The sequence below is a fragment of the Scyliorhinus canicula genome, chromosome 13 (assembly GCF_902713615.1).
Source record: "Scyliorhinus canicula chromosome 13, sScyCan1.1, whole genome shotgun sequence".
In the NCBI taxonomy this organism is placed as follows: domain Eukaryota; kingdom Metazoa; phylum Chordata; class Chondrichthyes; order Carcharhiniformes; family Scyliorhinidae; genus Scyliorhinus; species Scyliorhinus canicula.
This window is the reverse complement of record NC_052158.1, coordinates 60133929-60150651: the sequence shown is the minus strand read 5'-3', so window position 1 is coordinate 60150651 and position 16723 is coordinate 60133929. Positions and strand designations below refer to the sequence as shown.

Here is a 16723-nt window from a genome sequence, read left to right as displayed (position 1 = left end):
CTGTGTAGATATTTTTATGTCTTGCATGTTTTTTGGTATCTCTCTGCACACATCTGTTATGTGGAGATGCCGGCATTAGACTGTGGTGAGCACAGTAAGAAGTCTTACAACACCAGGTTAAAGTCCAACATGTTTGTTTCAAACACTAGCTTTCGGAGCACTGCTCCTGAAACAAACATGTTGGACTTTAGCCTGGTGTAAGACTTCTTACTGTGCACACATCTGTTGACTGAGCCTCTGATCATCGGCACCTTTCTGATTGGTCATTTTCTAGCACATAGTTAACAGGAACCAGTCAGGTCAAAGCTTCCCTATCGTGATGTCACCTTGTCCCTGCCAGCTTGTACTCGCAAGCTTGAGTGGCCACATAACCTGAGAGTTCCCCTGTCGCCCAGTACAAATCTCTGTGCAGTCACTAGAACTCTCTCCTTGTCTCCTTTTCCACCCTACTATCCTGCTCCCTCCTGGCCCGTCCTGTGACAAGCTTTTTTTTCCTGGCTCCTTCCTGAAGCTATCGCTTTGAGCTGTGAGTTCGCTCTGCCAATTATTGGTCAGGAACCCTGCAATAGTTTAAATGTATCAGGAATCATCCTCCACAAATGTAACAATCCCTGCTCTGGAATAAAGTGACAAGTTCAGGTTGGGTATAGGACCAGATTGTATTAGCAGCTTGTGTTAATTCAGTTAAAACATTGTGCATCAGTTATGGATGCAATACTGAGATACTAATTAAACTGTGCACAGAAATGCACTGGAGACACAATCTGCTGATTAGTAAAAATTTAGAGATCAACCTTTAATGACCAATGTAAAGTGCTGGATATTAATACAATTGTTCTATTTAATTTCATTTTTGCAAGATAACTTTACATTTATAGGATGGCTGTGGTAACTGCATGTAGCATTTACTACTTATCAGAACTCCTGTGACATTGCTCATGGTGAGTAGGAGGATATGTTTTATCAAAATTAGAGTGTTATTCAAGTGTGATGGGAAAGTGTAAATGAGAGAAGTATGCGCAATGCATTTACGAAGTTACTGTATTTGGGATTAGCTACTTTGTTACTGTATTTGGGATTAGCTACTAAAGTGGTCCCTTTGTTCAAGAAGGGGAGTAGAGATAACCCCGGTAACTATAGGCCGGTGAGCCTAACGTCTGTGGTGGGTAAAGTCTTGGAGAGGATTATAAAAGATACGATTTATAATCATCTAGATAGGAATAATATGATTAGGGATAGTCAGCATGGTTTTGTGAAGGGTAGGTCATGCCTCACAAACCTTATCGAGTTCTTTGAGAAGGTGACTGAACAGGTAGACGAGGGTAGAGCAGTTGATGTGGTGTATATGGATTTCAGTAAAGCGTTTGATAAGGTTCCCCACGGTCGGCTATTGCAGAAAATACGGAGGCTGGGGATTGAGGGTGATTTAGAGATGTGGATCAGAAATTGGCTAGTTGAAAGAAGACAGAGAGTGGTAGTTGATGGGAAATGTTCAGAATGGAGTTCAGTTACGAGTGGCGTACCACAAGGATCTGTTCTGGGGCCGTTGCTGTTTGTCATTTTTATAAATGACCTAGAGGAGGGCGCAGAAGGATGGGTGAGTAAATTTGCAGACGACACTAAAGTCGGTGGAGTTGTAGACAGTGCGGAAGGATGTTGCAGGTTACAGAGGGACATAGATAAGCTGCAGAGCTGGGCTGAGAGGTGGCAAATGGAGTTTAATGTGGAGAAGTGTGAGGTGATTCACTTTGGAAAGAATAACAGGAATGCGGAATATTTGGCTAATGGTAAAATTCTTGGTAGTGTGGATGAGCAGAGGGATCTCGGTGTCCATGTACATAGATCCCTGAAAGTTGCCACCCAGGTTGATAGGGTTGTGAAGAAGGCCTATGGTGTGTTGGCCTTTATTGGTAGAGGGATTGAGTTCCGGAGCCATGAGGTCATGATGCAGCTGTACCAAACTCTGGTACGGCCGCATTTGGAGTATTGCGTACAGTTCTGGTCGCCTCATTATAGGAAGGACGTGGAAGCTTTGGAACGGGTGCAGAGGAGATTTACCAGGATGTTGCCTGGTATGGAGGGAAAATCTTATGAGGAAAGGCTGATGGACTTGAGGTTGTTTTCGTTAGAGAGAAGAAGGTTAAGAGGTGACTTAATAGAGGCATACAAAATGATCAGAGGGTTAGATAGGGTGGACAGCGAGAGCCTTCTCCCGCGGATGGAGGTGGCTAGCACGAGGGGACATAGCCTTAAATTGAGGGGTAATAGATATAGGACAGAGGTCAGAGGTGGGTTTTTTACGCAAAGAGTGGTGAGGCCGTGGAATGCCCTACCTGCAACAGTAGTGAACTCGCCAACATTGAGGGCATTTAAAAATTTATTGGATAAGCATATGGATGATAAGGGCATAGTGTAGTTAGATGGCCTTTAGTTTTTTTTTTCATGTCGGTGCAACATCGAGGGCCGAAGGGCCTGTACTGCGCTGTATCGTTCTATGTTCTATGTTTTATGTTCTACTATCATTAAACGGTGTGTGAGGAGAAGAGAGATTGGGATGCAGATTGGATGCAATGTGGGAAATAGTGTCTTGGGGGGGAATTCCCTCCCTGGTTGAGTTGTACCTTCTTCCAGACTGCACTGCTAAAGAATTATCATCCTCTGACAGGCCACTGTCCCTCCTGGTTCACATTGTTCAGTCCAGTTACTATCAGAGGGACTTCATCAACATAATATCCATTTTCTAGAAGTGTGATTTATAATGAAGTGGGTCACCTACTCGGATGTGCAATTCCCTGGCCCAAGAATGGCCCTAAGTGTTTAGGGAACAACTATCATCTCCAAAGGGTGAAAACCGACAAAGCCTATGCACTGGGTACTTTAAAATTCCTGTTTGATCTGATGAAAGCTTTTCTACTTGGAGATCAATAAACAAGGGTAGAGCATCCACGCCAACTAGTGTCCAGAGACTGTAAACACATGAGAACCTTTCTTATAAAACCATTTCAGTGTAACATTGTAACGTATTGTATTGTAATGTAATTCAATGTAATATTGAAAAATCCCATTAAAACATAATGGTTACCACAAGAAAAGGGTTATTTATATCCAACAATGGGTAGGTTGGGACATAATAAAAATGGGAAATTGCGTACGGCATTGTTTGCATAGATATTTTAGCAAGCCAATGTGTACCAGTTGATTTCCTCTGATGGTCTACATGGAGTCAAATACAGTATTCATATACATTAATGATCTGGAGGAAGGAACTGAAGGGACTGTTGCTAGGTTTGCAGATGATACAAAGATCTGGGGTGAGATTCTCTGAGCCCGGGGTCGGGCTGGAGAATCGCCGCAACTGGCGCGAATCGCGCCACGCTCGCACGCGATTAGAGAATTGGCACCGGCGCAGTGAGCGCCAGCCAGGGCCGCTCTACGCCCCCCCCCCCCCCCCGGCGATTCTCCGCCCGGGATGGATCGAGCTGCTGTACCGAAATCCCGAGTCCTGCCGGCGCCGTTCTAACCTGGTTTTACCCGGCAAACCTCGGCTGGAAGGGTCCGGGGGCGGCCTGTGGGGGGGGGAGGGGGGTTTGACCCCGCAGGTAGGGCCTCCACTGTGGCCTGGCCCGCAATCGGGGCCCACCAATCGGCGGGCCAGCCTCTCGGGCTGGGGGCCTCCTTTGTTCTGCGGCAGCCCCTCTAGCCCTACGCCATGTTGCGTCAGGGCCGGTGTGGATACGGGGGACACCGCGCATGCGCGGACCGGCGGCGCCCATCTGACGCCAGGATCGGCCACTGGTGCGTCGTCGGTCGCTCCAGTGCCGTGCTGGCCCCCAGTGGGGGCCAGAATTACCTGGGCAGCACGGTAGCATTGTGGATAGCACAATTGCTTCACAGCTCCAGGGTCCCAGGTTCGATTCTGGCTTGGGTCACTGTCTGTGCGGAGTCTGCACATCCTCCCCGTGTGTGCGTGGGTTTCCTCCAGGTGCTCCGGTTTCCTCCCACATTTCAAAGATGTGCAGGTTAGGTGGATTGGCCATGATAAATTGTCCTTGGTGTCCAAAATTGCCCTTAGTGTTGGGTGGGGTTGCTGGGTTGTGGGGATGGGGTGGAGGTGTTGACCTTGGGTAGGGTGCTCTTTCCAAGAGCTGGTGCAGGCTCGATGGGCCGAATGGCCTCTTTCTGCACTGTAAAATTCTATGATCCAATGGAATTGCTGATCCTGAGACCAAGTTGACGCCGTCAAGAAACGCGACAGCGTTTATGACAGGGTCTTTACTTAGCCTCAGGATCAGAGAATCCTGCCCCTCGTAGTATTGAGGAAGCAGGTAGTATTGAGAAAGCAGGTGCGCTACAGAAGGACTTGGACAGGCTAGGAGAGTGGGCAAAAAAGTGGCAGATGAAATACAATGTGGAAAAGTGTGAGGTTACGCACTTTGGAAGGAGAAATGGAGGCATAGACTATTTTCTAAATGGGAAGATGCTTAGGAAATCAGAAGCACAAAGGGACTTGGGAGTCCTTGATCACAATTCTCTTAAGTTTAATGTGCAGGTTCAGTCGGCAGTTAGGAAGCCAAATACAGTGATAGCATTCATGTTGAGAGGGCTAGAATACAAGACCAGGGATGTACGCCTGAGGCGATGTAAGGCTCTGGTCAGACCCCGTTTGGAGTATTGTGAGCAGTTTTGGGCCCCCATATCCAAGGAAGGATATGCTGGCCTTGGAAAGGGTTCAGAGGAGGTTCGCAAGAATGATCCCTGGAATGAAGAGCTTATCGTATGAGGAACGGCTGAGGACTCTGGGTCTGTACTCGTTAGAGTTTAGAAGAATGAGGGGGGGATCTTATTGAAACTTACAAGATACTGTGAGGCCTGGATAGGGTGGGCGTGGAGAGGAGATCTCCACTTGTAGGAAAAACTAGAAGCAGAGGACGCAACCCCAGGCTAAAGGGACGAACCTTTAAAACAGACATGAGGAGGAGTTTCTTCAGCCAGAGGGTGGTGAATCTGTGGAACTCTTTGCTGCAGAAGGCTGTGAAAGCCAAATCACTGAGTGTCTTTAAGACAGATATAGATAGGTTCTTGATTAATAAGGGAATCAGGGGTTATGGGGAGAAGGCAGGAGAATGGAGATGATGAACATATCAGCCATTATTGAATGGCGGAGCAGACTCGATGGGCCGAGTGGCCTAATTCTGCTCCTATGTATTATGGTCTTACCATCTAATGAGACTTGAGGTACCTGGATATTATGGGAAATTAGTAAAAAAGTGCTATGAGCATAGTGGGATTTGCTAGCAGTGGCATAGGCGTGATCAGCTGAAATAGTCTCCTGTGTTTTAATTTCTGATTTTGTTATTTGCTAATATTGCTTTCATGTTACATAAATCTGCCAGCAGATATGTTTAACGTCCTCCCTCACTGCTCAGAAATAATCGGAGCAGGCTCAAATGGCTGAATGGCCTACTCTTGTTCTTTAGTCCTATGTCCATAATTGCCTACTTTATTTATTTCCAAATTTGAAGCCTGAATTTCTTAAACATTTTGGATTGAGAAAAGGCAGTCTATCACTCCTGTTTCATTTGTTCCTTTGCCACCACGGTAGATTCCTCTCAAGAGGGTTGTTTGCTGTGAACTTTACTCCATTTCTTCCCATTCAGCTTCCCTTCCAATATTCTGGCTTCTGTGCTCTTCTGCTTAGCTGAGTTGGATTGGATCACGTCAACTCCAGTGTCTCTCCCCAACTGCTCCCTTCTGAATCTAGGGCTTAGCATCTGGTAGCAACATTTACATCCATTCATCAGATGAAAACTGAACAAAAAATTAGGTTGGCTGCGCAAGTAATACCTCTGGGCAGGTTAGGATGGACAAGGCTGGGTCTGAGCAGAATAGTTGCTCGGGACTGCAGAATAGTTGCTTGGGACTGCACCAGTGAAAACGTGGCCTTTGCCACATTAGGGACATCTTGAGACCCAGACTTCCACCTCAGGTTGGATGTTGAGACAAAATCTAATGGGCAAAGTTGGACAATGTATGGATACAATAAAATTTACTTTGCAAACTGGAGGTTTCTAACAACAGGTTGTATCTTTTGAGTTGTGTTTGTAATAAGTGCAGTTAGCTGACCAAGGAATCAAAATGGCAGCAAAAGGGTTTGGAAAAAGCATTTAGAATGACTGCTTTGACTTATCTGTTCCTTGCAACTTGTAGTTGTTTACTGACTACTGAATCTTGATTTGTTTATGACTAGTAGTTTTCCTCTTCACTTGCAACCCATTTATTTCTACACAAATTAATTTTAGGTTTGTCATTTGTTAAATCTAAGATTTCTCAGAATCACATGTAAGAGTGGCATTGGAAAATTTCACGAGTTTCAGTGTGACACCTGAGATGTGAGGGATACAAGCGTATGCTAGACCTCGCTTTTTATATACAATAGATGATCTTCTGTATAATTACTCATGATAAATCAGGGTTTTGTTGTCTTTTGTTGTTCCAAAAGGATGGGCGGTGTTTGGGTGTAGATGTGCTATTCAAGAATTTGGAAGAAATTTCTAAGACTTCTTCCCAGTTCTCAATGCAAGATGTGTTCTCTTGTTTATTCCTAAAAATAAATAATATTTCCCAAATTTATTACAGTTCGATAAATGTTGATTCAAAAATCACTGTTCTTGAATTTAGAGCATAAACAATATAAAGTGTAAGTCTTTCTCGCCTGCTCCTGAAGTAAAAATCAGAACTTCAAAGTATTTATTGTGAAACATTCACCTTAAAATGTTCTAAAACATTTATGCCGGAAATTGTTTTAAATTGATTTAGACAAACAAACTCGTGAAAAACAAGCTGTTGTAGCTGTCAAGCTGTTTGGCGCGTTCTGGGAGATTCTCTGCATTTCAGGCTGTGGCATCCTGGGAATTGTCGGCTCTAATATAATTGTTTTTTTAAAAAAGTATTTTTATTAAGGTTTTGCAGAATTTTTCATAATAAAACAGTAGAAACAATAATAACAAAAAATACTAGTGAATATTAACGTAGTGTAAAAAGAGAATATAGAATAACAATTAAATAGACATTACCCCACACGACCCAGTCTTCCCACACCATCCCAATGAAGCACTCTTTCCCCCACCCCCCTACGGATGGCTGCTGCTGCTGACATTTTAATTTTCCCCGAGAAAGTCGATGAACGGCTGCCACCTCCGAGAGAACCCTAGCGTAGACCCTCATAAAGCAAACTTTATTTTCTCAAGGCTGAGAAACCCAGCCATGTCGTTAACCCAAGTCTCTACACTTGGGGGCTTTGAGTCCCTCCACATTGATAAAATCTGTCTCCGGGCTACTGAGGAGGCAAAGACCAAGACGTTGGCCTCTTTCGCCCCCTGAACTCCCAGGTCTTCTGACACTCCAAAGATCGCTATCTCTGGACTCGGCACCACCCGTGTGTTGAGCACCTTGGACATTGCCCTCGCGAACCCTTGCCAGAACTCTCTAAGCTCCGACATGCCCAAAACATGGTTTGCAGGGCTGCCCTTGCACCTCATCCAACTGTCTTCTACCCCAAAAAACTTTCTCATTCTCGCTGCCGTCATGTGTGCTTGGTGGACCACCTTAAATTGAATTAGACTGAGCCTGGCACATGATGAGGAAGAATTAACCCTGCCCAGGACCTCTGCCCACAGACCCGCTTCCAACTCCTCACCTAGCTCCTCCTCCCACTTGCCCTTGAGCTCCTCCACCGGGGTTTCCTCCGCCTCCTGTAGTTCCTCTCTGATATAATTGTTAACACAAGTGAAAGCCCTGGAAAGAATGCCCACTCCATCTGTACGCTTTGAGAGGCTGAAGCCTCTTGAGTACCAAAGAATAGTATATCGCGTATTATGTGATTTATTTGCTACATTCTCTGATTTATTTCAAACTTTACCATAAAAAATTCACTGGTTATGTGCAAGATAGAAGAAAGACTTAGATTTATATGGTGCTTGTCACGGCAATGGTGTCTCAAAGCGATTTATAGCCAAATGAAGTACTTTTGAAGTGCGGTCACTGTTGTAAGAATTGCAGCAGCTGATTTGTGCAGCCACAATTACAAAAACTTCATAGCTGTCCAGCCAATTCACCTTCTGCCATTCCCCACCAGTGTTGAGCATACACGGTGATTGTTTTTATCAGAAGGAGTTGGATGCAATATGAAGCAGGGAATTGTCATGAGGAAGGTTAAAAATTGTACAGTGCTGGAGGAAGAAGAGTAAAGGGTGTAATAATTGTGTACTGCTCGTGGGTGAAAAAGGTGCTATAAACTGTCTGCCATTTATTAATAAAGTAGGGAAGGGTGCAATGACTGCATACTTAGCGGATAAGGGAGGAGCGGATGTGACGATCGCATAACATTGGTGAGTAATGACAGAAGATGAAATAGCTGGGTAATTGCTTTGGACCAGCTACTTCAGCATAGGCTGGGAATTGAACATGGCACCTGGTCTGCCTGGTTCAGTATGTGACCGGGTGCGTGACTTACTTTTTTTTGTCCTGGTTCAGGGTGAATAACAATATTCATCGTTTCTTTTAGGAAGCTCACATTCTTTGACAACTGGAGCTCGTTAGCAGTTCATGTTGCGATGGATAACACAGTAATAATTGACGACATCAGTAAGTGCTAGCATGCGGTTGAACCTATAAAATTCTGTGTTCCTGATTACCTCCCTCGGGTTGAACTCTACTGTGAATGTTACAATCTCTGTTAATAGCCTCCTCTCTCAAGTGGAAGAAAGTAGGCCCAAGCCCCATTCCTGTGCAGCACTGAGGGAATCTTTTGAATTAGCTGTTAATCTGGGGAGTTGCTTATCACTATGATTTAGTTTGATCCTGTGGTTTTATATGAGGAAAGTGAGGGCCAACACTTGGCCAACTTTTCTTCCTAAAGTTGAAAATGAAATGAAAATCGCTTATTGTCACGAGTAGGCTTCAATGAAGTTACTGTGAAAAGCCCCTAGTCGCCACATTCCGGCGCCTGTCCGGGGAGGGAGGCTGGTACGGGAATCGAACCGTGCTGCTGGCCTGCTTGGTCTGCTTTAAAAGCCTTGTGAGCTAAACCAGCCCCTAGCAGTTACACTAGCATAAGTAGATTAACAACTATTATATCCATTATATTTAGGATCCAACTGTCTGTACAAGACTGCTCCCTTTGCCAACATAAGTCACTGCACTTCAGAATAGTTTATTGACTATGAAACATTTTTCAGAAATGTGATGTAGTGGTCTTTAGACAGATTCCTTCATGAGTTAAAAAGAGACGGCAATGGTCACCTCACCATGTCTTGTAGTCTGTAAAATATATTGAAAATCTTTGTCAACTTTCTCATCCATTCTTATGTTTATAACAGAAACTCCCTATTAAACTTGTTCTACAATTCCATCCTTTCCCCCAATGGGGGACTGGAGCACCAAGTTTTCCTTTTCTCAGCTCTTCACCTTGCACTACAGATAACGCCTGCTGTAACTAACTCTTGCTTCTGTTACCTAAATCATCAGATAAAATCCAAAATATTCAACACAATGACGACTCTGGATTATGTCTGCATGCCCCAATCCAGTTATTCCCTGCCCTCTGACCTCATTTCCCTTGCACAGCACATGATTATTTAACATCTCACTGCACTGCCACAGGGGATTAACAGGGATATTGGTTTATGAGTGTAGTTAAATAATAAACAAGAAAATCCATATCCCAGGAGAGCCAATGGCTCAACCATGTGTGTTCATAATTTAATGCAATCACCGCAGCACTGTGGGCAGCTGTGGTTTATTGCTCTTTCAGTGCAAACGTATAAAAGGTGTAGCCAGCTTCTGTAAGATAAAATTGTGAACTTGTAACAGGAACACATTGTGATGTTTAATGGTGCACTGGTGAATATGGTGCATTCTTTTTGCTCCCCCTTTCTTCCTATCTCTCAGAAAGACTGACGTACTAATCTATGGACGCACTCTTTTTCCTCCTCCTCGTCTTCCCATCACTCACTCCACCATGGATGGCCAAGTGGCCATTCTTAATGCACAAACAGCTAGTCAACCCGATCCTGCTCGTGGTTCTTGCTTACCTGCTTGCTTAGAGTGCCAGAGGCTAATTGGGAGAAATTGTTTTTACATAGCATCCTTGGGAGTCCCAAAACACTTTACATATTAAATGCTTTTGAGGTGTAATCATTATTGTAATGTGGCCAATTTCCACAATTGATCTCGTAAAATCTCATAGACAGAATGGTGATAAATGACTAGATATTGTCTTAATAGTGTCAATTGATACTTTATTTTATTCATTGGACGTGGGCATCGCTGGCTGGCTCAGCACTTACTGACCATTCTTTTTTTAAAATGTTTTTATTCTCCATTTCCACATTTTCCTTCAAAATTTACACCCCACCCACATACAAAATCAATCCCCTTAACAATAACAACGATCCCATCCTCCCACCACCCCAAACAACGGCCCACCTGTCAATATATGCATCCAATAAAACAAACCCTCCCACGGTGGAAACAAAAAACAAACGAGAAAAAGAAAAAGGAGTTCGGGACCGCCCATGGTCACCATAGAGTCCACTCTTCCCCCCTCCCCCACACTCAACGCCATCCAACCTCTGAAAGAGTACCGTACATGATACCCAAGAGTTGTAACCCCCCCCCTCCCCACCGCCGCCGTCTCCAACTCCTCCCGTCCACTGCCTCTTGTAAAACACTCCTCCCCCCGACCTCGGTTCCTTCCCCTCAACTTTCCTCCCCGGCTAGACCACTCGGATCCTGTTCTGCCAGGCTCCGATGGCCGCAACCCCTCCCCCCACCTCACTCCTATTCACTGGCCGGCTTAAACGGGCCAGTGTGGAGGCCCCCACCCGGGTCCCTTTCCCCTTTTCCCGACCCTAGGAAAGCCCAGAAATCCCCTTTTAGGACACAAACCCCACATATCCACCTACACCCCAAAGAGCCCTCACTTCGAGTGAAAGTCCCATCACTTCCCTTGTCCAAATATATACAACATTGGCTCCTTTAGCCCATTCACCCGCACGCAGTGAAACAAAAAAGAAGAAAATACAGTCATGAGGTTACATGGCCATTTCTCAATTTCTCAGTTCTGCCACTTCTGCGTTCGCAAACTCCTCCACTGCTTGCGCCGTTCCAAAATAAAAGCCCTTGAGCTTGTAAGTCACCCTCAGTTTCGCTGGATATACAATGCTGCACTGCACCTTGCTAATGTACAGTGCCCTCTTCACCCGGTTGAAAGCAGCCCGCCTCCTCGCCAGCTGCACCGTAAAGTTCTGGTATACACGTATACCAGCTCCAGCCCACTGCACCACCCGCTTCTGCTTGGCCCAGCACAGGACCTTCTCCTTCACACTGTACCTACGGAAGCAGAGTCACTACCCTTAGCGGCTCACTCGCCTTTGGTACAGGCCTCCACGACTGATGAGCCCAATCCAGTTCATATAGGGAGGGATCCTCCCCCTGCCCCAATAGTTTCGCCAGCATCACGGGAAAATACTCAGTCGGCCTCGGCCCTTCAACTCCTTTGGGCAGCCCCACAATCCTCAAATTCTGTCTCCTGGATCTGTTTTCCAGGTCTTCCATTTTTCCTCGCAGATCCTCCACCAGCACACTCAAAACCTCCCTCATCTCCTTCCTCATTGTCTCCATGTATTTTGTAAACTGCCTTTCGAATTCTGCAGCCATCACCGTAGTTATTTCTTCAGCCGTAAGCAATGCTGCCTTCCCTGGTGCTCCAGCCTCCATTTTCCTTGGTGACCCTGCGGTGACCTTTCCACTCCCCGACGGACCTTCTGCTGTTTTTTTTACGGCCGTCTTTTTGCTCACCCTCGACATTTTCCTTTACTGTACCTTCACTGTGCCTCCTCTGTGCCTTCTCCCTGCTTTTGCCGCCTCCGTGGACCCTGGGACCGAGCTTAAAGCCCCGAAAATGCCGTTCCCGAACGGGAGCCCTCCATTGCGCGGCTGCCTCCCGCCCACTGTCACCGGAAGTCAAAACAACCATTCTTAATTGCCCTTGAACTGAGTGGCCATTTAGAGGGTATTATATTGGCCATGTACAAGAAGAATTCTCCTGCTCCCGAATAGGATCATAGGATCTTTTCCATCAGCCTGAGAAGGCGGACAGGGCCTTGGTTTAGTATCTTGTTTGGCAGATACCAGCCCCACACTCCATCAGCACTGCACCGAAGAGTCAGTCCAGATTCTGTGCTCGAGCCTCTAGAGAGGACCATGAACTCATAACTTTTTCACTGAAAGGCGAGAGTGCTACGGCTGCACCAAGGTTTTGTCTAACCTCTAAAGGATTGTTTTCTTGTCCACTTACAAAGAAATAATTTTTGAACATTTGTGTTTCTCCTTTCAATGCTTAGACTAGCCTCCCTACTAAGCAATTTTAGTGTTAATAAGTATAGAGAAAGTACAGTGCCAAAGCGAGGTGAGAAACTCTGGTCAATCTGGAAATAATTTCTGGATGACGTCAAGCTTGGGCTTAATTTGTCGGTTATACTTGGGCCAAGATCCTAATATAAACAAACGGACCTTCATAAATTCAACATGGAACCTCTTGTATCAAGAATCATCCTGAGCTTTTTTTTTCCCCTTGTTCAATTCCCCATCAAATATATTTTAAAGTTTTGGTTCCTTGATAGGATACGGCTCCATAATCGACAATCACACACTGAGTTGACCAGTTGACCATTATTTCACCAGACCTCCGACAATGGTGTTGGTGGGCTTTTGCTGCCAATGGGTCATCAAAGCTGGACTCAATCTTGGTCTCACAATGGCAAATATTATGGGGGGCTTGATGAACAGCCATCAGGAGCACAAATTTGACTCATTTTCCTCTCCTTAACATAGAGAGTTGGGATCAGTTGTTGTGTCCCATTGTTGCTATGGCTAAGATTAGCCAACCCAGCAAAGACCAGAGGTCCATTCTGGCACCTACTGATCACCTCAGATGTATGTGTATCCAACAAATTAATAGAAGAGCCATTTCGGCACAGACTTGTAGGGCCGAAGGGCCTGTTCCTGTGCTATAATTTTTCTTTGTTTTTATATATTTACCCTTAATCATAGCTGAGCAAACAAAAATCATTGTTCATTTCTCCAACTGGAATATCAGTTTACCTCGTGAATCAACCCAAGTTAATGGTTACTTAATATCAGGTAGACTTTGAAGTCTTAAAGGGAGACATTATGGTTTCTGTCCTCTCTCATGGTAGCAGTCAGATATCCTGAATCCTGATGGTGTCTCTAAGCAAAGCCTATTTGCTGTTGAGTATACACTGCATAGATCCAAACATGAACTTAGAGATTGATATTGTTAAGTAAACACACAACTTTTTGTCAGTCATTTTAGCACAGAAAGAGGCCATTCAGCCAATCAAAAACATATTAATGACATCCCATCCCATCTAATGGTCAAAAAAATAAAAGAAAATTACTGCGGATGCTGGAATCTGAAATGAAAGAGAAAATGCTGGAAAATCTCAGCAGGTCTGGCAGCATCTGTGAAGCGAGAAAAGAGCTAACGTTTCGAGTCCGATGACTCTTTGTCAAAGCTTTGACAAGAGACGTCGGACTCGAAACGTTAGCTTTTTTCTCTCCTTACAGATGCTGCCAGACTTGCTGAGATTTTCCAGCATTTTCTCTTTACCATCTAATGGTCAATATGGTGAACAGATGCTGTCGCAACAGAGATACTTGTTTGACACCACAAGCCACATTTGCTAATCAGAGTTCCTATCCGTTACCCTGACTCGGTCTCCTTCCACTCGGTCAGTTTAGAAGCAGGCCAATAATACCCCTCCAATTTCAATAGCTTCAACTTCAGCTAGTAGTCTCGTTGGGGCACTTTAATCAAATGCGTTCTGTTGTTGGTGCTGCGTATAGGCAAGGTTGGGACAGGATGAAGCGGGCTATCACCAGTTTCACATCTTGTTTTGTAACAGAGATGTTGTGCAAGTCTGAGAGTCCATGTGCGGCAGCAGCAGCAGCAGCAGCAGCATTCCCACAAACTGATGGTCCGAGGCCGTTCAATGGGTATCCATCAGGTGCAAATTGCTCAGAAGACACATTGGCATGGAAACCATTAGTGTTGCTAATACCACTAAGGCTGGGACTCAGCGAGATCAATGAAGCTTACATCAAAACACTAAAGGTATAGTTGTTTTCCCCTGGCAGAAGGCAGTGGACTTGTAATAAGAAGGAAAATAAATGTGAATGCTGGAAATCTGTATCTAATTTTTCAGCACAGAAAAAGACCAATCTGACCAAAGGTGTTTGTGCTCTGCACAGCCCCACTGTGACTGTGGTAAACGAACCCTCCTTAGCTTCCTCGACCTGCCTGAAGCCTGTACTATCAAACCATCCTGCTCCACTGTGTCCCCTGGGTGGGAATGTACTCACATGGTTCCATTTGTATCTATCTAATCACAGCCAGAGTATCACTTGCAGTGGCTTCCGTTCCCATTCTTGCACCATTATCTCCAGAATCTCCCAACCATCTGCCCTTGATCCCCTTCCTATTTCTCCTCAACATGCTACACTTCAGTAACATCATCTTAAAATGCATCAGATTCCCATATGCTGCCTACACTCCGCTCTATCTCTCTGCTGCCTCTGATTTGTCTCACTGCTTGATTAGCATATATACGATGAGCAAGAATTTCCTCCTGGTAAATATTAGGAAGCCGTTCTCATTGGTCACTGCCGCTAACTCCATTCTTGAGCCACTGACTGCATCCCTCCTATCACAGACCTTTACTTTCCTCTCCCTGCTTGTGTCAGGTCATCAATCATTCCAGTGCTGAAAGTCATCAACCTGAAACATTAACTCTGCTTCTCTCCCCACAGATGCTGAGTGTTTCCAGTATTTTCTATTTTTAATTATTGATTTTAACCATCCTCCTGGTCATGGTGTGAAGCTGAAGCATACTGTTGCAATCTTGGCATTCTATTTGAACCTGAGCTGAACTTCTGATTCCATATCTATAATAATAATAATCGCTTATTGTCAAGTAGGCTTCAGTGAAGTTACTGTGAAAAGCCCCCTAGTCGCAACATTCTGTGGGGGTGCTGGTACGGGAATTGAACCCGCGCTGCTGCCTTGTTCTGCATTACAAGCCAGCTGTTTAGCCCACTGTACTAAACCAGCCCCTTGTTTACTCTAATCCACCCCAGAACCACTAACTCGACTTCCATAGCATTGGCCATCTCTGCCGGGCCTTGTTATATCTATTGATGAAACCTTCATCCATGCTTCTGTTGTTAAGAGTTTATGTTCCTATGCTCTCCTTGTGCCATCTAACATACCCCCTGTAACTAGAGCTAAATCAAAATGCTGTTGCTCTATTACATCTTGGACCAAATCCTGTTCACTGCCTTGACACCCCCACCTCCCCCACACATATTGTCTTCTGTCCTGCATGTGCATAATCTTCTGCCTTGTGCCCCCTGAGCGCGTTGTCTTCTGCCTTGTGGCCACTGCACACATTCCTTTCTGCCCTGTGCCCCCTGCGTGTCTTCTTTCTGTGCCCCCTGAGCACATTGGCTTCTGCCCTGTGGCCACCACGCAAAACATCTTCTGCTCTGTGCCCCCTCCTGTCCACGTCGCCGTCCCCCCTCTGTCCACTGCATGCGTCGCTGTCCGCCCTGTGTCACGTCGCCATCCGCCCTCTGTCCACTGTGCGTGTCATCTTATGCCCTGTGCAGCCTGCGCATCATCTTCCGCCCTGTGCCCCCAGCGCGTGCATCGTCTTCCGCTCTGTGCCCCCCGCACGCATCGTCTTCCGCCCTGTGTCTCCTCAGCGCGCATCCGCCCTGTGCACCCCACGTGTCGTCTTCCGCTCTGTGTCCCCCTGCACGCATCGTCTTCCGCCCTGTGTTCCCCTGTGCTGGTTGCCTTCCTCCCTGTGCCCCCCGTCCGCGTCGCCTTCCTCCCTGTGCCCCCCCACGCATGTCGCCTTCCTCCCTGTGCCCCCTTCACGTGTCACCTTCCTCCCTGTGCCCCCTGCATTGTCTTCCGCACTGTGGCCCCCCACCCCCACGCGTGTGGCCTTCCGCCCTGTGCCCCACCCCCCCCCCCCCCCCCCCCCAGCGTCGCCATCCGCGTGTTCCATCACGCGCCTCGTCATCCACCCTGTGTTCCCCCCCCCCCCACCCCCCGGTCGTCTTCCGCCCTGCGCCCCCCCGGTCGTCTTTCACCCTGCGCCCCTCTCAGTTTGAATTCTGACCTGTGCTCCCCCCGTTACTCGCTCCCCCTGCGTGTGGTCGTCTGCCGCCTCGTCTCTCTGCCCCCTGCGTATGTTGCCACCTATCGCTCTTACCCCGCCCCCCCCCCCCTTTTTATTTCCTCTTGCCTTCATTTATTCTTCAATTACTAACTTCCATTTCTTTTTCAGAAGTGCTTCATGATGCCACAGTCCCTCGGAGTCATCGGTGGAAAGCCCAACAGTGCCCATTATTTTATTGGATATGTAGGTCAGTCAGTGCTGAAAAGCACCGTCCCTCCAATCCATCGCGAAAGACCTTGTAAATTTTAAGTGCAGTGGGAACTTTAGAAGGATCTGCTTTAAACTGGTCAGCAGTGCGGTCGAAACTATGCAGTGAATATGGCAGGGGGTGGGTAAATGTCAGACCAAGTGGGATGCACGCTTTCCCCATCGTTCCTTTACTGAGTGTCCTC

General features: G+C 46.2%; 1 protein-coding gene across 4 annotated transcripts in view; it reads left to right on the top strand.

Moving 5' to 3' along the window:
• Positions 1-16723, top strand: part of atg4b (autophagy related 4B, cysteine peptidase) — a 108774-nt gene that overhangs the window by 85976 nt on the left and 6075 nt on the right. For all 4 annotated transcript variants that reach the window (XR_005462919.1, XM_038816890.1, XM_038816889.1 and 1 more), the window contains 3 exons: positions 8564-8643; positions 13989-14197; positions 16440-16518. Coding sequence is in view for 3 of the 4 variants with exons in the window: in XM_038816890.1 (XP_038672818.1) it covers positions 8564-8643; positions 13989-14197; positions 16440-16518 (368 nt within the window). In the remaining variant the exon portion in view is untranslated. The remainder of the gene's footprint in view (positions 1-8563; positions 8644-13988; positions 14198-16439; positions 16519-16723) is intronic.